Source organism: Rana temporaria, chromosome 4, assembly GCF_905171775.1.
Source record: "Rana temporaria chromosome 4, aRanTem1.1, whole genome shotgun sequence".
In the NCBI taxonomy this organism is placed as follows: domain Eukaryota; kingdom Metazoa; phylum Chordata; class Amphibia; order Anura; family Ranidae; genus Rana; species Rana temporaria.
The window spans coordinates 143,926,959-143,949,651 of NC_053492.1; the positions used below are offsets into that span (position 1 = coordinate 143,926,959).

At 47.5% G+C, this 22,693-nt stretch overlaps 1 protein-coding gene across 1 annotated transcript in view; it reads left to right on the forward strand.

Annotated features, from left to right (window-relative positions):
- The first annotated feature begins 16,442 nt into the window (after positions 1-16,442).
- ATR (ATR serine/threonine kinase) overlaps positions 16,443-22,693 on the forward strand; it is a 130,990-nt gene continuing 124,739 nt past the window's right edge. The window contains exon 1 of the mRNA XM_040349120.1: positions 16,443-16,568. Coding sequence (XP_040205054.1) covers positions 16,507-16,568 — 62 coding nt within the window. The 5' untranslated portion in view covers positions 16,443-16,506. The remainder of the gene's footprint in view (positions 16,569-22,693) is intronic.

Sequence of the window (22,693 nt, forward strand, 5' to 3'; positions counted from 1 at the left end):
AATTGAAACTCTTGAGGTTTGACCTCATATTAGATGGTTTTGGTAAACCTGAAGAGAAAACCATCAGGAAAACTGATAGTGTGTATGGGGCTTTAGGCTCAGTTCACACCTAAACCTGCTGCGGATCACAGAGCAACGCTGTCCGCCCCTGTTTCAGGGGACTGTGACCATTTTTTTTTCAAGGTGCGTTCCCACACCCAGTGCTACTAAGAGCTCCCTGAGGCCTTGTACACACGGTCGGACCAAACCGATGAGAATGGTCCGACGGACCGTTTTCATCGGTTCACCGCTGAAGTGGCCTAATGGTCTGATGTGTGTACACACCATCGTTCCAAAAACCGATCGGGTCAGAACGAGGTGACGTCAAACACACGACGTGCTGAATAATACGAAGTTCAATGCTTCTAAGCATGCGTCGACTTGATTCTGAGCATGCGCGGGTTTTGAACCGATGCTTTCTGTACTAACCATCGGTTTGGACCGATCGGCAGCGGTCCATCGGTTCGGTTTTAAAATTTTGTACCGAAGGAAAACAGACCGATGTGCTATACACACAGTCGGTTTGGACCGATGAAACTGAACCTCGGTCCATTCTCATCGGTTTTGTCCGACCGTGTGTACGGGGCCCTAGGGTGACCACCTCGAGGGGGCACAGACACCACAGATTATCTGCCTTCCCAGGCCATGGCCAGACAAGGTAGACCGTTCAAACTAGGGGGTAATGAACCTTTCCGGCTTTCTCGGGGAGAACCTACTCCCAGCCCCCAATTACATTCGCTTTGGTCTCGGTTCCTGCGGATACTAACCTTCCAGGTTCCCATCACACCAGTGGATTTGCATAGCCACCACCCCAAGCTATCTCATTGTCGGGATAGTAGCACAGTGCATCCATTGGACACTGATCAGAACAGATACTACAGTTGATCTTAGCCAAAAGGTCCCGTTTACCAATATCATTGAAAGTAAAAGAAAATCCCAAATTTGGGAGGTCCCCAGAAAGTAATAGAGGGGAAATCTGGTGACCCGAGAGTCCCCAGGAGATTCCCTTAGTTCGCAGGGATTTCCTCTCGCGTCCTATTTTGGCTATGGGGCAGGAAGTGAAGTGAAATCTTCCCAATGGGACACAGATAGCAAAAATAACTTTTACAGAGGTTATAACCCTCTATCCAAAATAAAAAAGTTTTACTTTAAAGAACATACAGTCAGGTCCATAAATATTGGGACATCAACACAATTCTAATCTTTTTGGCTCTATACACCACCACAATGGATTTGAAATTAAAGTGGAGGTTCACCCAAAAAATACATTTTTAACAGTAGATTGGGCCTAATTACGTGAAGCAGAATCGGGTGTTTTGATTAAAATCAATGCAGTACTTACCTTTTTTGAGATAGATGTTCTCCGTCGCATACAGCGCGTTACCAGTTTCCGAAAGTAGCTGAACGTCGGTGCGCAGGCGCCGTATAGCGCCGCACCGACGTTCGGCAACTCGTGACGCGCTGTATGCGACCGTCGGAAGGCTGTCAATCAAATAGGAACGCCCAGTCCCGAAGACCATACCCGGAAGCCGCGGGAGAACATCTATCTCAAAAAAGGTAAGTACTGCATTGATTTTAATCAAAACACCCGATTCTGCTTCACGTAATTAGGCCCAATCTACTGTTAATTTTTTTTTTCCGGGTGAACTCCCGCTTTAAACGATGTGCTTTAACTGCAGACTTGCAGCTTTAATTTGAGGGTATTTACTGTACATCCAGATCAGGTGTACGGTGTAGGAATTACAACAGTGGAAAAAAGAAATGATCCTGCACTGCGATAGGCGATTTATTGAAACAAAATAAACAAAGGATAAAATCCAAAGCTGTATGACATCCAACAATTCATGCAACACTGCAATCAATAGTAGGAAGTGGACACAGGGGACAAAAGGCTAACATGTTTCACATATGGATAGATGCTTACTCATAGCTGGGTTGTGTAAGGGTCTGAAAAGATTTAAATGGAAAACTGAACGCATCCAAACCAATTAGTGCTGGTCTGCACAGCATTAGAAAATTAGATACCTGATTGAAACTGACACAACCCATGAGCAGAACAGCATCTGCACAATCAAAAACACACACGGGTATGTGACATTCTAACCTAAAACATTTTATGATATAGACTTTATAAGTGTATGTGAAAAACATACAAAGAAATGCAATAAATGAATAAATATAATAAATATAAATATACTGCAAAAATAAAGTGCTGTTAAATAAATATAAATACAAACTAATATAAATAATATCATAGTAATAAAATGTGGAAACGGTTTTTCCATTGTAGGAATTACAACAGTTTGCCTCCCACTTTTTAAGGGACCAAAAGTAATGGGACAATTGGCTGCTCAGCTGTTCCATGACCAGGTGTGTGTTATTCCTTCATTATCTCAATTACAAGGAGCAGATAAAAGGTCCAGAGTTAATTTCAAGTGTGCCATTTGCATTTGGAATCTGTTGCTGTCAACTCTCAATATGAGATCCAAAGAGCTGTCACTATCAGTGAAGCAAGCCAATATTAGGCTGAAAAAACAAAACAAACCCATCAGAGAGATAGCAAAAACATTAGGTGTGGCCAAATCAACAGTTTGGAACATCTTTAAAAAGAAAGAACGCACCGGTGAGCTCAGCAACACCAAAAGACCCGGAGGACCACGGAAAACAACTGTGGTGGATGACTGAAGAATTCTTTCCCTGGTGAAGAAAACACACTTCACAACAGTTGGCCATATAAAAAGAACCCTCTCCAGGAGGTAGGTGTATGTGTGTCAAAGTCAACAATCAAGAGAAGACTTTATCAGAGTGAATACAGAGGGTTCACCTCATGATGTAAACCATTGGTGAGCCTCAAAAACAGGAAGGCCAAATTAGAGTTTGCCAAACAACATATAAAAAAAAGCCTTCACAGTTCTGGAACAACATCCTATGGACAGATGAGGGACTATGGACAGATGAGACCAAGATCAACTTGTACCAGAGTGATGGGAAGAGAAGAGTATAAGGAAGGAAAGGAACTGCTCATGATCCAAAGCATACCACCTCATCAGTGAAGCATGGTGGTGGTAGTGTCATGGCGTGGGCATGTATGGCTGCCAATGGAACTGGTCCTCTTGTATTTATTGATGATGTGACTGCTGACAAAAGCGGCAGGATGAATTCTGAAGTGTTTCGGGCAATATTATTATCTGCTCATATTCAGCCAAATGCTTCAGAACTCATTGGACAGCCCTTCACAGTGCAGATGGACAATGACCCGAAGCCTACTGTGAAAGCAACCAAAGAGTTTTTTAAGGGAATGTCATACAATGGCCAAGTCAATCACCTGACCTGAATCCGATTGAGCATGCATTTCACTTGCTGAAGACAAAATTGAAGGGAAAATGCCCCAAGAACAAGCAGGAACTGAAGACAGTTGCAGTAGAGGCCTGACAGAGCATCACCAGGGATGAAACCCAAGCATCTGGTGATGTCTATGCGTTCCAGACTTCAGGCTGTAATTGACTGCGAAGTATTTGCAACCAAGTATTAAAAAGTGAAAGTTTCATTTATGATTGTTAATCTGTCCAATTACTTTTGGTCCCTTAAAAAGTGGGAGGCACATATACAAACTGTTTTAATTCCTACACCGTTCACCTGATTTGGATGTAAATACCCTCAAATTAAAGCTGAAAGTCTGCAGTTAAAGCACATCGTGTTCCTTTCATTTCAAATCCATTTTTGTGGCCAAAAAGATTAGAATTGTGTCGATGTCCCAATATTTATGGACCTGGCTGTACATCTCTAGAGATGTTTACTTTACATATTAGTTACTGAATTGTGTGTCTTGTCTGCAGCTCTTTTAAACTGAATTGAAGAAATAGATATGCTATTAAAATGACTGCTGACTACCTTTGCATAATGTTTTCTAACAATGATCGTGAAGTAGTAACCTTTGTTCTACAAAGCACAAAATGCAAATATTTTACACGTGTTTTCATAATGCATGAGAATTGCAGTCATTTATGATTATCCTGATGTGTGTTGAGCCTTGGGTCAGCATGAAACTTCCACTAACAGTGTTCAAAAGTTAAATATTTAATACTGTAAATGTTTATGATTAGCATACCTCGTAAACTGGTTACGTTCAATCCAGTGGCTGCCCCACCAGTTGCACAAACTCACTTTCCCCGTCTCACTCCTATGTGTACCCAGAGGAAGTTACGAAAAATACTTGCTAGTTCTGGGTAGGGGGGGGATCATGAGATTCTCTTCTCTCTATCACCCTTGACAGCAGTGAAGCTTTGCAGTTACTCACTTGCAGAGGCGCAACTAGAATCTTCAGGGCACTGATGCAAAAAAATCATGAACGGCCTCCCTGTTCCCAAGGCTCTTCCCTCCGAGACCGGGCCCCTTTACTCCCATTGTGGGGCCCTTTATTAAGACCCTACAGTGGGACCCTTTCACATGTTCTGCAGCTGGCTCCCTTCCTGCTGTCTTGGAGCTCCCCACGGTGGCGCAACGCCAGGGCCCAGTCACCTTGCGACCATGGTAGTTTCCCCACTGGGTGAAATACTCTGCAGTGTCATGGTATGGGTAAAATACTCTGCAGTGTATTATAGGATGATTGTAATGCTCTGCAGTGTATCATGGGATGGGTGGAATGCTCTGTAGTGTCAGCGCATGAGTGGAATGCTTTGCAGTGTATCATGGGATGAGTGGAATCCTCTGCATTGTATCAGGGGATAAGTGGAATGCTCTGCAGTGTATCATGGGATGGGTGGAATGCTCTGTAGTGTCAGAAAATGAGTGGAATGCTTTGCAGTGTATCATGGGATGAGTGGAATCCTCTGCATTGTATCAGGGGATAGGTGGAATGCTCTGCAGTGTATCATGGGATAGTTGTAATGCTCTGCAATCTATCATGGGATAGTTGTAATGCTCTGCAATGTATCATGGGATGAGTGGAATCCTCTGCAGTGTATCAGGGGATAGGTGGAATGCTCTGCAGGTATCAGGGGATAGTTGTAATGCTCTGCAATGTATCATGGGATGAGTGGAATGCTCTGCAGTGTACCAGGGGATAGGTGGAATGCTCTGCAGTGTATCATGGGATAGTTGTAATGCTCTGCAAGGTATCATGGGATGAGTGGAACGCTCTGCAGTGTATCAGGGGATAGGTGGAATGCTCTGCAGTAGTGGCGGCTGGTGCACCATTTTAGGAGAGGGTAGCAAACAAACTACCCTACCCCTCCGGGGGCCGGTCACTGTCACTGTCATCCGGTCACTGTCAGAAGTATTTTCACCTTAATGCCTAGGATGCATTAAGGTGAAAAAACAAACAAATAAATAATAAAATCCCATAGGCAGTGTCTTGGATAGGGTGTCTGGGCTGGCACTGTTGGGAGCAGTGATCTTTTGTCCAAAAGTGTCTGTACAGTTCCAGTGCTGATATCGGCAGTCAGTCTGAGATACAGCGCTGGATCTCTTCTCCTCTCTATCTCTTTACGCAGCCCGTCCATATGGGGCACCGCCCCCCTAATCTACATCCATGGCACTAAATGCGTGGATTCCAATGTTTTTTTTTTTTAGAAGCACATGATTAGAGCCCGAGGCTCTAATTGGCTTCAAAAAAGGGTGGGCTCGGGGCGCAGATCCCACCCAGTTGTGTGACAATAGCAAATTATCATTCGTATTTTCTTCCTGATTCTCCTCCCAGCCAATTAGAAAGCAGGTACTAAGACCCGTCACCCAATTGGCCAAAAGAAGTGATTCTATTGGCCACCGAGGAGGAGGGAGGAGACGCACGGGAAGCCGCCGGGAAGCCCAGGAGGAGGAGATGCAGGGTGAAGCCGTCGCCTGGAGGAAGCACTGCCTGTGACCTAGATGGGGTAAGTGCAACTGGCCTGGGGGGAGGGGGGGTGCGGGCTCCTGTGACCCGACTAGTCAACTGGGCTGCAAAATTGAAAATGACTTGCCAGGCTTCACAAGTTTGTTGCAACATTGCAGCAAGTCAGCATGGCATGACTCCAGATCAACTTTCTTCATTTGCAAACACTCTGCAAGTTCTGGCTTAGGTATGTTGTGCAATAGTCATCCCACCACAGGGGTCACTGTGGCTGAATTTGAATGCTGTAGACTTGCAGAGCTCTTGCTGTAGACTCAGTACTGCAACTTTGCTCTTGTCAGAGACTTTCCATGATTTTTTTTTACAAATTGGAAAAGTGCCAACTAGAACTTGTGCTCTGCAACTGTACAACTTACCAGTGAAAATGTGCAGACTCACAATTCAACACTGCCACAAATTTGTGCCAAGTTATGCTTGCTATCTGGGAGGACAGGGAATTATTATTATTTTACATTAAAGCGGTAGTTCACCCTCACTCACATGATTTTACCATCGAGACAGGCATTGTAGCGCGAGCTACAGTATGCCTGTCCCGATTTTTTTAACCCCGGACTCACCTTGTAATCGTACATTATCGATTCTGTCTGCCGCGGGGAATGGGCGTGCCTATGGAGAGGGAGGATGATTGACGGCCGGCCCTGGCATGTCACTCTCCCCGAAGACAGCCGGAGTAGGTCTCGGCTCTTCACGGCGCCTGCGCACAGGCTATGCGCAGGCGCCGTGAAGAGCCAAGCCTATTTCGGCTATTTCCGGAGAAGCGTGACGCGCCAGAGCCGGCCGTCAATCATCCTCCGTCTCCATAGGCACGCCCATTCCCCGGTATCTTCGATGTACGAGTACAAGGTGAGTACGGGGGTAAAAAAATCGGGATAGGCATACTGTAGCTCGCGCTACTATGCCTGATTTTATGGTAGAAGAAAAAAAAATTTTTTTTTGCGTTCATAGGGTGAACCCCCGCTTTAACCACTTCGTTACCGAGCCTGTTTTTCAGATTCAGTGTTTACGAGACTAAAACAGTTTTTTTTGCTAGAATATTACTTAAAACCCCCAAACATTATATATATTTTTTTTTCTAACACCCTAGAGAATAAAATGGCAGTCATTGCAATACTTTTTGTCACACCGTATTTGCGCAGCGGTCTTACAAGCGCACTTTTTTTGGAAAAAAATCACTTTTTTAAATTAAAAAATAACACAACAATAAATTTGGCCCAATTTTTTTATATATTGTGAAAGATAATGTTACGCCGAGTAAAATGATACCCAACATGTCACGCTTAAAAATTGCGCCCGCTCGTGGCATGGCGTCAAACTTTTACCCTTAAAAATCTTGATAGGCGACGTTTAAAAAATTCTACAGGTTGCATTTTTTGAGTTACAGAGTAGGCCTAAGGCTAAAATTATTGCTCTCGCTCTAACGATCGCGGCGATACCTCACTTGTGTGGTTTGAATACCGTTTTCATATGTCGGCGCTACTCGCGTATACGTTCGCTTCTACGCGCGAGCTCGACGGGGCGCTTTAAAAAATTTTTTTTTGCTTTTCGCATTTATTTTTAGTTATTTTACAATTTTTAACACTGAAATAAAAAAAAATAAAAAAATTATCACTTTTATTCCTATTACAAGGAATGTAAACATCCCTTGTAATAGAAAAAAGCATGACAGGTCCTCTTAAATATGAGATCTGGGGTCAAAAAGACCTCAGATCTCATATTTGGGCTTAAATGCAAAAAAAAAAAAAAAAATTTGGAAATGTCATTTTTTCAAATGACAAAAAAAAAAAAGAGATTTTTAATACAGCTTACCTGTAAAATCTTTTTCTTGGAGTACATCACGGGACACAGAGCGGCATTCATTACTATATGGGTTATATGGAGTACCTTCAGGTGTAGACACTGGCAATCTTCAAACAGGAAATGCCCCTCCCTATATAACCCCCTCCCATAGGAGGAGTACCTCAGTTTTGTAGCAAGCAGTATGCCTCCCAAAATGGTCCTCAAAAAGAGGGGTGGGAGCTCTGTGTCCCGTGATGTACTCCAAGAAAAAGATTTTACAGGTAAGCTGTATTAAAAATCTCTTTTTCTTTATCGTTACATCACGGGACACAGAGCGGCATTCATTACTATGTGGGATGTCCCAAAGCAATGCTTACAATGAGGGGAGGGAGAACATCTCCAAGACAAAAGGATTTAAATTAGAGATATACTCAAATCATAATAAATCCAACTTATTTGAGAAAATAATCTTAAATTTTAAATTTAACTCAAAAAAAGAGGAGCCCCCGGGATCCGAGGGTCTCAAACTGCAGCTTGCAGCACTGCCTGCCCGAAGGCAGTATCAGTATTCCTTCTTACGTCCAACTTGTAGAATTTTGTAAATGTGTGGACAGAAGACCAGGTTGCCGCCTTGCAAACTTGAGCCATAGAGATCTGGTGGTGTGCTGCCCAGGAGGCGCCCATGGCTCTAGTAGAATGAGCCTTTAATGATACTGGAGGAGGCAACCCTTTCAAGCCGTAGGCCTGAGTGATTAATTGCTTGATCCACCTAGAAATGGTGGACTTTGCAGCTGCCTGCCCCTTCTTGGGCCCATCCGGTAGAATAAACAGCACATCTGTTTTTCGGATTTTCTCTGTAGCTTTAAGATAGGCCTTCATGGCCCTGACAATATCCAAGGTATGCAGCAACCCTTCCTTTCTGGAAGTAGGTTTAGGGAAGAAGGATGGTAATACCAAATCCTGGTTCAAATGAAAACTGGATATGACCTTCGGTAGGAAGGAAGGATGAGGGCGGAGAACGACCTTGTCCTTATGAAATATAAGATATGGTTCCTTACAGGATAAGGCTGCCAGTTCCGAAACTCTTCTTGCGGAAACTATGGCAACCAAAAATACCAACTTCCTTGTCAGTAGAACCAAAGGAACTTCAGCCAACGGCTCAAACGGTTGTTTCTGTAAACTTGACAGGACAAGATTTAAATCCCACGGACAAAGCGGGGATTTAACTGGAGGTTTAATACGTAAGACCCCTTGAAGGAAGGTCTTAACCAGCGAGTGGGTGGCCAGCGGCCGCTGAAACCACACTGACAGGGCAGAAATCTGTCCTTTGATTGTGCTTAATGCCAATCCTTTATCCACTCCTAGCTGGAGAAAACTTAAAACTCTATCTATGGTGAACCTGCGAGGAAGCCATAGCTTGGACTCGCACCAGCCTATATAGGCCTTCCAGACCCTGTGATAAATCACCCTAGAGACCGGTTTCCTGGCTCTGATTAGGGTAGAGATTACCTTCTGAGACAGACCTCTACCCCTGAGAATCAAGGATTCAGCTTCCAGGCCGTCAAATTTAGATGCCGTAAGGCAGGGTGGAGGATCGGACCTTGCGATAGCAGGTCTGGCCTTAGAGGCAGAGTCCAAGGGTTTCCCACTACCATCCTTAGGATTAGTGAGTACCATGCCCTTCTGGGCCATGCTGGAGCTACCAGGATGACTGGTATGCGCTCCACCCTGATCCTGCGCAGCAGGCGGGGTAGTAACTGGAGCGGGGGAAACGCATAAAGAAGTTTGAACTGATACCAAGGGCAAACCAGAGCATCGGTTCCGCAGGCCATCGGATCCCTTGAGCGGGACATGAACCTGTCTAGCTTCTTGTTGAGTCTCGATGCCATGATATCCACGTCCGGCACTCCCCATCTTTGGCAGAGTGCTTGAAAGACTTGTGGATGCAGAGACCATTCCCCCGGCCATAGAGTCTGGCGGCTTAAGAAGTCCGCCTGAAAGTTGTCCACTCCGGGAATGAATATTGCCGATATGCAGGGCACATGAGCCTCTGCCCATAGGAGAATCAAGCTCACTTCTCTCTGAGCGGCCTGACTCCTGGTTCCCCCTTGGTGATTTATGTATGCCACAGCCGTGGCATTGTCTGATTGAATTCTCACCGGGAACCCCTGCAATTTCGACGTCCAAGCCCTGAGGGCTAGTCGAACAGCTCTGAGCTCCAAGATGTTGATGGGTAACAGCTTCTCTGGCTTTGCCCAAATACCTTGGCGAGTGGAACCATCCACAATTGCTCCCCAGCCCGTCAGGCTGGCGTCTGTGGTCACTATCTTCCAAGCTACTGGGCTGAAAGACTTTCCCTTCAGTAGATTCTGAGGGTCTAACCACCAACACAGACTTTGCCGGACTCTTGATGAGAGTGGCAACGGGATATCCAAGGCCTGTGGCCTTCTGCTCCATGCTGACAGGATGGCTGCCTGCAGGATGCGAGTGTGGCTCTGGGCGTATGGTACCGCCTCGAATGTAGCCACCATCTTGCCTAGTAGTCTCATACCTAGGCGAATAGTCGGTTCTTTCTTGCTTAGAACCAGTAGGATTAATTCCTTGATGGCTTTGACCTTCCTCAGAGGTAGGAACACCCTTTGTTGTTCTGTGTCTAATCTCATGCCGAGATATTCCAACTGCCTTGTGGGCTGGAATGCTGACTTTTCTCGATTTAGGACCCAGCCGAACCTCTCGAGGTATTGGACCGTGAGGGCCACTGCTCGCTCCAAGCCGGGAGACGAGTGGTCTATGACTAGGAGGTCGTCCAGGTATGCTAGGATCGTGACCCCTTGGATCCTTAGCTTGGCTAGGATTGGAGCTAGAACCTTCGTGAACACCCGGGGGGCCGTAGCCAACCCGAAGGGAAGCGCCACGAATTGGAAATGACGTGAAGCCACCATAAAGCGTAGATATCTTTGATGTGGCTGATAAATTGGAACATGAAGGTAGGCATCCTTTATGTCTATGGACGCCATGAAGTCGTCCTTTTGGAGTGTGGCAGCTGCTGACCGCACGGATTCCATCCGAAATGAGCGGACCCTTAAGTATGCATTTACCATCTTTAGGTCCAAAATTGGCCTGACATCTCCATTGGGCTTTGGGATGATGAATAGGTTGGAGTAGAAACCCAGTCCCTGTTCCAGGACTGGTACCTCTACTATTACTTCCTGGGAAAGTAGATGATCTAGAGCCGATCTTAATGCGGCTCCTTTCTCCAGATCGTTTGGAATCCTCGACTCCTGGAAATGAGGAGGAGGAAACCTTAGGAACTCTAGCTTGTAGCCTGTGGCCACGGAAGACCGTACCCACTCGTCGGGAATGCTGGCTTCCCAAATCTCCGAAAAGAGTCGCAGCCTTCCCCCCACCTTCGTGGGTGGGGGCGCCCCTTCATAAGGTAGACTTGGGGGCTGGTTTTGCTGGTTTGCGAAACCACTGCCTCTTGCCTCTAACAGCCTGTCCTTGTGATCTGCTGTTGAAGCCGAAGTTTGTTCTTGCAGGAGGCCGTCGATACTGCTTGGCATTAGAGGGCCCCTGCCCAGGGGAGGACTGTCGTTTAAACGCAGGCCCATGAACCTTCTTCTTAGTTGGCAAGAGAGTACTCTTGCCGCTTGAAATGGTCTGAATGTATTTATCTAGGTCCTCTCCGAAGAGCCGTCCTCCATGGAAGGGGAACCCTACCAGGAGCTTCTTGCATGGGGGCTCAGCCTCCCAGCTTTTTAACCATAAGAGCCTTCTCATATGGATAAGGGATAACGATAAACGTGACGCTTGCTGGATAGAATCCTTGATTGCGTCTACCGTAAAACATATGGCCTTAGGGACATCCGAAAATTCTTCTGCCTGCTCGGCAGGAATAAGTTCAATCATTTGCTTAAATTGATCCGATAAAGCTTGAGCGACTCCAATCGCAGCCACGGCTGGCTGTACTACTGCCCCTGCAGAAGTGAAGGAGTTCTTAAGTAGTGCTTCCAAGCGCTTATCAACTGGATCTTTGAAAACCTGTATGTTTTCTACAGGGCATGTTAACGACTTGTTAACACATGAGATGGCTGCGTCTACTGCAGGAGAAGCCCATCTCTTGTAAAACTTTTCTTCCATAGGATACAAGACAGAAAATTTCTTTAGGTGGTAAGAAAACCTTGTCTGGTTTGTTCCAATCTTGGAACAAGACTCCCTCCAATAGAGGATGGATCGGAAACACAGCACTGCTTTGAGGCGCCCTCAGTGAGCCCAAAGCTGAAACCGTTGATACCTGGAGATCTGGTACAGGCAGGTTGAATGCCTTATGGACCAAGTCCGTCAAGCCTTGAATCCACCAGCTCTCCCACAGGGAGACTGCCCCAGATTCCTCAGTATCCGGATCCTCGATCCCTGAACCTACTTGGTCCTTGTCCAAGAGGTTGTCCAATTCCCCAGAGGAAAGGACCTCCTCTTCCGAGGGTCCGCGCACGGGTGACGGAGATCTATTCCGCTTACTACCCCGCATAGCTGCGGCTATCATTTCTCCCATGCTTCTCCGCATTTCATTTAAAGAGGTGAGTAACACCTCCTCCGTGACCATCTTAGGGTTGGGTTGGGTTGACTCGCGTCAGCTCCAGTCCCAGATCCCGATGGCCCAAAGGCTCCCAGTGGGGAAAGCAGCGGCATAGCTCTATCCGAGACCTCAGAATCTGTGGGGGAATCCCCACCTTTTGTACCCTCTGACTTGTTCCTTGATGCCATGGTACAATACCGAGGTACACCTGCTACTTATTGGTACCTGGGACTTATAAATAGTTAAATGCCCAGACACCTGTTTGGGGAATAAAAAATGTTTCCTCTACCCCAGATGACACTTTTTTTTTTTTTTTTTTTTCAAAGAAAAACTTTTCCTTTTTTTTTTTTTTTTCAATCTAGGCAAGAAAAAACATTCTATCCCCCTGAGTAGTATTGCCAAAGAAAAGACTATGAGATGGAAAAGAAAAAACAGCCTATTCCTAGGCTAAACCACAATCTTCTGAAGACTGTAGTATTCTTTCTGGCCACTGTGTGTCCTCAGCGCCCCGTGCTTCACTCCAGTCCTTCCTCCCTCAAGCCAAGTATTTGAATGAGCTGTGGCATCTAAGGAAGGGCCGCCCCTTCCTTAAACCACTGACCCGCCCTTCCCCCCCAGCTAAAACGGCGCCAAATGCGTCTATAACACGTGCACGCGCACCGCGCGCGCGCCCGCCGACGGGGGGGTTGGGAGGAAGGGCCTCTCTGTTCCTGCAGCCGCAGGCCTGGAACCCACGAGGAGGTCAGCGTTTTGCCTGCTTTGCAGGCATGAGGAAGAGGACTGGATAGAGCATCGCCTGGAGGCTTGCAGGTAAGCATAGCTCTCTGACACACACATACATTTGTACACAAAAGGCCCCACTCACAGCTTTTCCAACACTACCAGGGAGGTCACTTTTTAAGGGGAATAATAACATATAGAGCCATCCTATCTTCATGATATGTGACTGGTTTGCCAGATGCAATGCATAACTTTTAGGCATGTCCCCTGTGACCTCCCAGAAAAAACTTGCTAAGAGCCAAGTTCCGCAAGTTTTCCCCTTACTTACCTGCTCCATGCCGCAGGACTTTGCAAAGCAAGAGGCCCAATCTTCCCCCATCTCCGTGGGGATGTCTAGACCTTCAGGCCCTGGGAACCTTCTTCTTCCATGAAGGATCCACTGTCCTGGGCCCATACAGCACCCTGGCAAACAGAAAACATTAGGCGCCCAAAGGTTTTCTAAGTTCTGGGCCCAGGGTCCAGCTCTCTTGAAAAGAAAGCATTATGGGCTATACCCCAAGGGTTTGGGGTCCGGTTACTGACCACTTTAGCGCTCAGGCTTTTTTGGACAGAACCGGTAGCTCACCTAATCCCAAGGATGCGGAGGCAAGCTAAACCATGACTAACACCTAAGACACTGGCGAAAAAACTGAGGTACTCCTCCTATGGGAGGGGGTTATATAGGGAGGGGCATTTCCTGTTTGAAGATTGCCAGTGTCTACACCTGAAGGTACTCCATATAACCCATATAGTAATGAATGCCGCTCTGTGTCCCGTGATGTAACGATAAAGAAAATGTCTCTTTAAGAGGCTGGGCGGGACTGACGTTTTGACGTCACTTCCGCCCAGCAGAGCTATGGGGGACGGGCGAAGGAGATTTTTCCTTCAGTCTCGTCCCCGCTCAGCTGCCGGATGGTCGCGATCCCCTCCGCCGCTACCGACGGCTCCGGTAAGTGGCGGAGGGCGCGTTACAGCGGCGGGAGGGGGCCCCTCTCCCGCCACCGATAACGGCGATCTCGCGGCGAATTCGCCGCGGAGACCGCCGTTATCGTGTACAGGACCGTCGGCACTAAAGATGGATACCTCAGTTGTGGCAGCAGCTGCTGCCGTTACTGAGATATCCATCTTTAAAAACAGGACGTCTTTTGACTATGGGCCAGTAACCAAGTGGTTAATGCAAGGAATGCATTCATTTTTAGATTTAATATCACTAAGATAAAACAGTAAGAATATACAGTACATAACACTCTCAGCACTACATTGCTCCACACAGCCCTCTACGCTCTCCTCCCCTTCCCGCACACAGCGCTCCCCTTCCCGCACACAGCGCTCTCTGCTCTCCTCCCTGCACACATCGCTCCCCTTCCCGCACACAGCGCTCTCTGCTCTCCTCCCTGCACACAGCGCTCCCCTTCCCGCACACATCGCTCTCCTCCCTGCACACATCGCTCCCCTTCCCGCACACAGCGCTCTCGGCTCTCCTCCCTGCACACAGCGCTCCCCTTCCCGCACACATCGCTCTCCTCCCTGCACACAGCGCTCCCCTTCCCGCACACAGCGCTCCCCTTCCCGCACACAGCGCTCTCTGCTCTCCTCCCTGCACACAGCGCTCCCCTTCCCGCACACATCGCTCTCCTCCCTGCACACATCGCTCCCCTTCCCGCACACAGCGCTCTCGGCTCTCCTCCCTGCACACATCGCTCCCCTTCCCGCACACATCGCTCTCTGCTCTCCTCCCTGCACACAGCGCTCCCCTTCCCGCACACATCGCTCCCCTTCCCGCACACATCGCTCCCCTTCCCGCACACAGCGCTCTCTGCTCTCCTCCCTGCACACGGCGCTCCCCTTCCCGCACACAGCGCTCTCTGCTCTCCTCCCTGCACACAGCGCTCCCCTTCCCGCACACAGCGCTCTCTGCTCTCCTCCCTGCACACGGCGCTCCCCTTCCCGCACACAGCGCTCTCTGCTCTCCTCCCTGCACACAGCGCTCCCCTTCCCGCACACATCGCTCTCCTCCCTGCACACATCGCTCCCCTTCCCGCACACATCGCTCCCCTTCCCGCACACAGCGCTCTCTGCTCTCCTCCCTGCACACGGCGCTCCCCTTCCCGCACACAGCGCTCTCTGCTCTCCTCCCTGCACACAGCGCTCCCCTTCCCGCACACATCGCTCTCCTCCCTGCACACATCGCTCCCCTTCCCGCACACATCGCTCCCCTTCCCGCACACATCGCTCTCTGCTCTCCTCCCTGCACACGGCGCTCCCCTTCCCGCACACAGCGCTCTCTGCTCTCCTCCCTGCACACAGCGCTCCCCTTCCCGCACACATCGCTCTCCTCCCTGCACACATCGCTCCCCTTCCCGCACACATCGCTCTCTGCTCTCCTCCCTGCACACATCGCTCCCCTTCCCGCACACAGCGCTCTCTGCTCTCCTCCCTGCACACGGCGCTCCCCTTCCCGCACACAGCGCTCTCTGCTCTCCTCCCTGCACACAGCTCTCCCCTTCCCGCACACAGCGCTCTCTCCTCCCTGCACACAGCTCTCCCCTTCCCGCACACAGCGCTCTCTCCTCCCTGCACACAGCTCTCCCCTTCCCGCACACAGCACTCTCTGCTCTCCACCTTGCAGACAGCGCTCCCCTTCCCGCACACAGCGCTCTCTGCTCTCCTCCCTGCACACAGCGCTCTCCTCCCTGCAGACAGAGCTTTCTGCTCTCTTCCTCGCACACATCGCTCTCTGCTCTCCTCCCTGCACACATCGCTCCCCTTCCCGCACACAGCGCTCTCTGCTCTCCTCCCTGCACACAGCGCTCTCTGCTCTCCTCCCTGCAGACAGAGCTCTCTTCCTCGCACACATCGCTCTCTGCTCTCCTCCCTGCATACAGCCCTCTCCTCCCTGCATACAGCCCTCTCCTCCCTGCAGACAGAGCTCTCTGCTCTCCTCCCTGCACACAGCGCTCTCTGCTCTCCTCCCTGCAGACAGAGCTCTCTTCCTCGCACACATCGCTCTCTGCTCTCCTCCCTGCATACAGCCCTCTCCTCCCTGCATACAGCCCTCTCCTCCCTGCACACAGCGCTCTCTGCTCTCCTCCCTGCACACATCGCTCCCCTTCCCGCACACAGCGCTCTCTGCTCTTCTCCCTGCAGACAGAACTCTCTGCTCTCTTCCTCGCACACATCGCTCTCCTCCCCTTCCCGCACAGAGCGCTCCCTGCATACAGCGCTCCCTTTCCCGCACAGAGCGCTCTCTATTCCACTCCTCGCACACAACGCTCTCTGCTCTGCGCTGCCCTCCCAGCACACAGCGCCCTGAGCTCCCCTCTACGCGCTCTCCTCCCTGCATACAGCACGTCCTCGCGATGTCTGAGGAGGTTTGGTGTCGGGCGGCCTCCGTAGCCGGGCTGCGCATGCTCCGTGACGATTATTCGGACTGGGATGCCGCGAACTTGGCTGTCAGTAGGAAGTGAGGATGGCGGCGTACCCCGGCTTGGAGATGGCCTCTATGATCCCGGCCCTGCGGGAACTGGCGGGGTAAATGTCCGTGCTGTCTTCCAGCTGCTGTGGAGCACACTAGGCTGGCGAGGCATGCTGAGACCTGTGGTTCCACAGCTGCTGGACTGCCTCAGAAACGTGTGTGTCATCTCCAAAGCTTGTGTAATAGAGTAGCTCTGGCCTAATGGAAGTAGCTGTGCCTTGTGCAGTGTGTGACAGGAGGATAGTTGTGCTTTTATCAGAGGATATAGATATACAATGACTAACCCAGTCAGACCTATTCTCCTGGCAGCAGGAAAAACTCCAAGCTTGTAATTGCTTTCATTTTATTGGTCAGAATTATTACAGGTATTTTTATAGAATTTACACAGTGCTTTACATCTACAGCAGGTAAAATAAGCATTGAACACGTCACCGTTTTTTTTTTTTACATGAAATGTTTACGTCGTTAACAACCCATAATACATACATTAAAATAAAAATAAGTTCAGAGATGAAGTTTTGTGTTATTGAACACGGTAACTGAAATGTATTTAATACTTGGTACAAAATCCTTTGTTGGTAATGACAGCTTGAAGACGCCTCCTGTATGGAGAAACTAGTCGCATGTATTTCTCAGGTGTGGTTTTGGCCCATTCTTCCTCACAAACACTCTTCAGATATTGATGGGTACGTGGGCCTCTTCTATGATCTTTAGTTCTTTCCAGAGATTTTCTATTGGATTCAAGTCGGGTGATTGGCTGGGCCATTCCAGCAGCTTTATTTTCTTTCTATGAAACCAATTGAGAGTTTCCTTGGCTTTGTGTTTGGGATTATTGTCTTGCTGAAATATCCTCCCTCGTTTCATCTTCTTCATCCTTGTAGATGGCAGAAGATTATTCTCAAGAATGTCTTGGTACATTTTTCCATTCATCCTTCCTTCAACGATATGAAGTTTGTCAGTACCGTATGCTGAAAAACAACCCTCACAGCATGATGTTCTCACCCCAAACTTCACTGTTGGGGTGATGTGCAGCGTCATGTTTATTATGGCATCCAAAGAGTTACATTTTGGTCTCATCTGATCAGACTATATTCTCCCATTATTTCACAGGATTGTCTAAGAGCACACAGGGGTTTTACAAAATAAAATCTGTATTGAAGTCAATGCAAGTTGCCCCCAAAGTCGTGCAAGAACCTTTTTCTAAGTCGGAGCGACTTGAGTCGATCCTATTAGAACGGTTCCATTGAACAAAGCAGACCCTGACGAGTCGCCCCTGTGTAAACTGCCTCTTAATGTTGTGTAGCAAACCTTCAAAAAGCTTTTTCTTCAGCAATGAAGTCTTGCGTGGTGAGTGTGCATACAGGCCATGGCAGTTGAGTGCATTACTTGTTGTTTTCTTTGAAACATTGTTATCAGGGGATCTATTGTTCCTGTCAGAGATCTACTGTTGTTGTCAGGGGAACTAGTGTTCATGTTAGGTATCTACTGTTGTTGTAAGTGGATCTATTGTTCCTGTCAGGGATCTACTCTTATCAGGGATCTATTGTTGTTGTCTGGGAAACTAGTGTTCCTGTTAGGGATCTACTGTTGTTTTAAGGGGATCTATTGTTGTCAGGGGAACTGGTGTTCCTGTTAGGGATCTACTGTTGTTTTAAGGGGATCTATTGTTGTCAGGGGAACTGGTGTTCCTGTTAGGGATCTACTGTTGTGAGGGATCTATTGTTGTTGTCACATGAACTATTGTTCCTGTCAGGGATCTACTGTTGTCATGGATCTATTGTTGTCAGGGGATCTATTGTTCCTGTCAGAGATCTACTGTTGTTGTCAGGGAAACTAGTGTTCCTGTTAGGTATCTAGTGTTGTAAGTGGATCTATTGTTCATGTCATGGATCTATTGTTCCTGTCAGGGATTTACTCTTGTCAGGGATCTATTGTTGTAAGGGGAACTAGTGTTCCTGTTAGGGATCTACTGTTGTTGTAAGGGGATGTATTGTTCCTGTCAGAGATCTACTGTTTTCAGTGATCTATTTTTGTTGTCAGTAGATCTATTGTTCCAGTCAGGGATCTACTGATGTTGGAAGGGGGATCTGTTGTTCCTGTCAGGGATCTATTGTTGTCAGGGGAACTAGTGTTCCTGTTAGGGATCTACTGTTGTTCTAAGGCAGGGATATGCAATTAGCGGACCTCCAGCTGTTGCAAAACTACAAGTCCCATCATGCTTCTGACTCTGGTGTCATGCTTGTGGCTGTCAGAGTCTTGCTATGCCTCATGGGACTTGTAGTTCTGCAACAGCTGGAGGTCCGCTAATTGCATATCCCCGTTCTAAGGGGATCTCTTGTTGTCAGAGATCTACTGTTGTCAGGAATCTATTGTTCCTGTCAGGAATCTACTGATGTTGTAAGGGGATCTATTGATCCTGGTAGGGATATACTGTTGTCAATGATCTATTGTTGTCATGTGAAATAGTGTTCCTGTTAGGGATCTACTGTTGTTGTATGGGGATCTACTGTTGCCGACAGGGCATCTACTTTTTGCCGACAGGGCATCTACTGTTTCTGGTGTGTTCTATTGTTGCGGTCTGCAAGGTATCTATTATACTGCTTGTCTTGGTAAGAAGTTCTATACAAAACTGTTAGTACCACAAATGGCCAGAAGGGGTAGTCTTTGGAGGTGAGTAGGGGTTGGAAACAAGGCATGGTGCTCAGAGCTGGGTAGGGATGTAGACAAGGGGGAGTTCATGCCCCCATTCTCTGTGAAAACAAGTGGCCTGTATGGAACTACAACCATCATGCCTAGTGAAGGAAAACAGACCTATAATAAAGGTTACACTTGCATTTGGCAGTGCGGTCGGTCTGGGACAATACATCAAAATCCTCAAAGGACAGGCGACAAATATGCAGCCAGGCATTGTCCCTCTTCAGTTGGTCCTGTAATGTCTGTCTGTCTTGTCATACAGACATGGTCTCTCCTTGATGAACCTTATAAGGGACTCATTATCCACAGCCTCTCTTCTATTCCCTTCCCTGGCTCTGGTAGACATGGTGTATAGAGGAATATAGAGACAATGCCTAAACTGAAAGTAATCGGTGTCTAGGAAGGTGGGGGCTGCCTGGGGACAGGGGGGTACCTGGGTGCTTCTGGGTAAATTCCTCTCTGCTTCCTGAAAAGTTGCCTCATTATGTACAGGGATCAGACTTGGAGACGACTTGCATTGAAATCAATGGGTACAGGTCGCCTAGAAGTCTGATTGAAGTAGTACAGGAACCTTTTCTGAAGTCGGAGCGACTTCAGTAGTGTGTATTAAGACGGCTCCCATTCACTTCCATTGCTTTTCTTGACAGTGCGACTTGGGGAGACTTGAGGCAACCTGAAGTCGGATTGCAGGTCGCCCCAGTGTGAACCGGCTCTTAGAAATATTATTTTCCTAGAAAAATGGTGACGTGTTGAATACCGCTGTGTATACACTCACCGCTCACTTTATTAGGTACACCACCTTGCTAGTTCCGGGTTGGACCCCCTTTTACTTTCAGAACTGCTTTAATTCTTCATGGCATAGATTCAACATAGATGGAAACATTCCTCTGAGATTTTGGTCCATATTGACATGACAGTATCACACAGTTGCTGCAGATTTGTTGGCTGCACATCCATGATGTGAATCTCCCGTTCCACCACATCCCAAATGTGCTTTATTGGATTGAGATCTGGTGACTGTGGAGGACATTGGAGTACAGTGACCTCATTGTCATGTTCAAGGAACCAGTGGTGAGATGATTTGATCTTTGTGACATGGTGCAATAGTCGTCATAAAGGGAAGGACGTGGTCAGCAACAATACTCGGGTAGGCTGTGGCGTTTAAACCAGGGCTGTGGAGTCGGAGTCGAGGAGTCGGAGTCGGGGGAAATTTTGGGTACCTGGAGTCGGAGTCGGCAAACAATGCACCGACTCCGACTCCTACTAAATTTAGATTGGAATTAAAAAAAAAAAAAAGCAAGTTTAAATGTCCCAATTCACAAAAAGTTATAATTAATGATTTCTCTACTGTAAGAATAAAGACCAATGCATGCAGTGCCTCACGTAACCGCAAAACGAACACGTTAAGTGACCGTGAAGAAGCATGCTTTTCATGTGCTTCACTATATGGCACGCAACGCACAATTAGGAGCGGCAATACTTATACTTTCCATAGTGTTGTGTTCTGCTTTTACAGGGAACGCATGTTAGAGAACCAGTAAGTGTCCAAATAAAAAAAATTCCAACAGGAGTTTTATAAAGCACTAAAAGAAGTTGAAAAGTATGATCGCTCATCAAAACTTACTGTTGAAGAAGCCATCCTTGTTTATCCAGAGATCGTTAGTGATGTGGCCAGAATAGTTACTGCAATGCCACCCACCCAAGTCAGTGTCGAAAGATTATTTTCAGCCCTAAAAATAATAAAGTCTGACTTAAGAGCCTCTATGAAAGAGGCAATTCTCTTCCTTAGAACTCTACATTGAATTGATTTGCATTTGCTAAGCCTATAACTACATTTCAAGATTAATATAAACCATTTCTAGGTTTTACAGATTTTGTTTTTGGTTCATTATAGATAAGCTTTGTTTTTGTTCTAAAACAACCAAATAATGTGGTTTGTATTTTTGAACTGGTAAAGATCCTGTTCCTGATGTTTATGCCTGCTGCTACTATCCAGCCACTTGATTGTTTTCATTGTGTTTGTCTTTTGCTTAAACTGTGCAATACAGTAGACTGTTGGCTTCCCAGCCAGTAGTCCTGTGGTAGGTTGCGTTTCTTTACCTCAAGGAATGTATAAAATACATTCGCATATTAATACAGAGGAGTCGGAGTCGGGGAGTCGGAGTCGGAAGTACATAAAACTGAGGAGTCGGAGTCGGAACATTTATCTACCGACTCCACAGCCCTGGTTTAAACAATTTTAAACCAATTTTGCTGAGCCTATGCCAATTATAGCCTCAGTTTCCTGTTCTTAGCTGACAGGAATTGGCACCCAGTGTGATCTTCTGCTGCTGTAGCTCATCTGCTTCAAGATTCAATGTGTTGTGCTCTTAGAGATGTATGCTGCATACCTTGGCTGTAACGAGTGGTTATTAGAGTTACTGTTGCCTTTCTATCATCTCAAACCCATTCTGTCCCATTCAGTCTCTGCCCTCACAGCTGTCCCTCCGCTGCACCATCATCCCCGACTGTCACTGGACATGTATGCAGGAGTGACAGGGCCGTGAGCACGCTCTGCTTTTACCCAGAACACTGCTCTGCCTCTCCGCGCTCTGGCCAAGGGGAGTGTAGAGGTGGGTGAGGAGTCTGCTGACATCACAAGTTCGCCCACCGAGCGATGAACTTCAGACCTGCTCACTAAATCTGTAATTTTGGGCGGCTCCAAATAGAGAAAGGGGAGATTTTTGAAAGGTAAGGATACATGCAGGAGGCATGTATATCCTTATAGTTCAGCACTATGGCAGTACTTTATAATTGAAAAGAGTGGGTTTACATCCACTTTAAGCAGACATGTAGATCTTCTATACTTTTTGGATGTCATTCAGAAGCCCTCTGACTAGCAGTGCCCATACACATAGGCTTATGACATAGGCATAGGTACAGTAAACAGAAATTTTACCACGCCAAAAGCACTGCTATTCTTTAAGTAAATATGTTAACTAAAAATCATCATTGCCATATTTCTCTAAAGGGTAGGTTCACCTTTTGAACATATTACATGTTACACCCAGGGGCGTAACTACAGGGGTTGCCATTGCGACCCAAGCCCATGCTTCAGGGGATCCTTGCGGCTCCCCTCTACACCTGGACAGGAGGAGGCAGCTTAAAGAGGAACCAATGCCCTCCATGTGTCTCTTTCAGTGGCTGAATGCCTGCTTCTCCTCTATTTTCAGCGGCGCTTTACTGTCATCATTACGGCGGTAGCTAGCGGCCGAAAAAGGGTTTATACCGCCGGCAATGCGCCTCCATTGCTTTCAATGGGAAGGGGCGGTAAACACCCCTCTACAAAGATGCGGCTAGCAGGACTTTTGGAGTGGTCCTGCTAGCGCATCGCTCCAGTGTGAAAGCCCTCGGGCTTTCACACTGGAGAAACAGCAGCCGCTGTTTCAGGTTGGTTTGCAGGCGCTATTTTTAGCACAATAGCGCCTGCAAACCGCCCCAGTGTGAA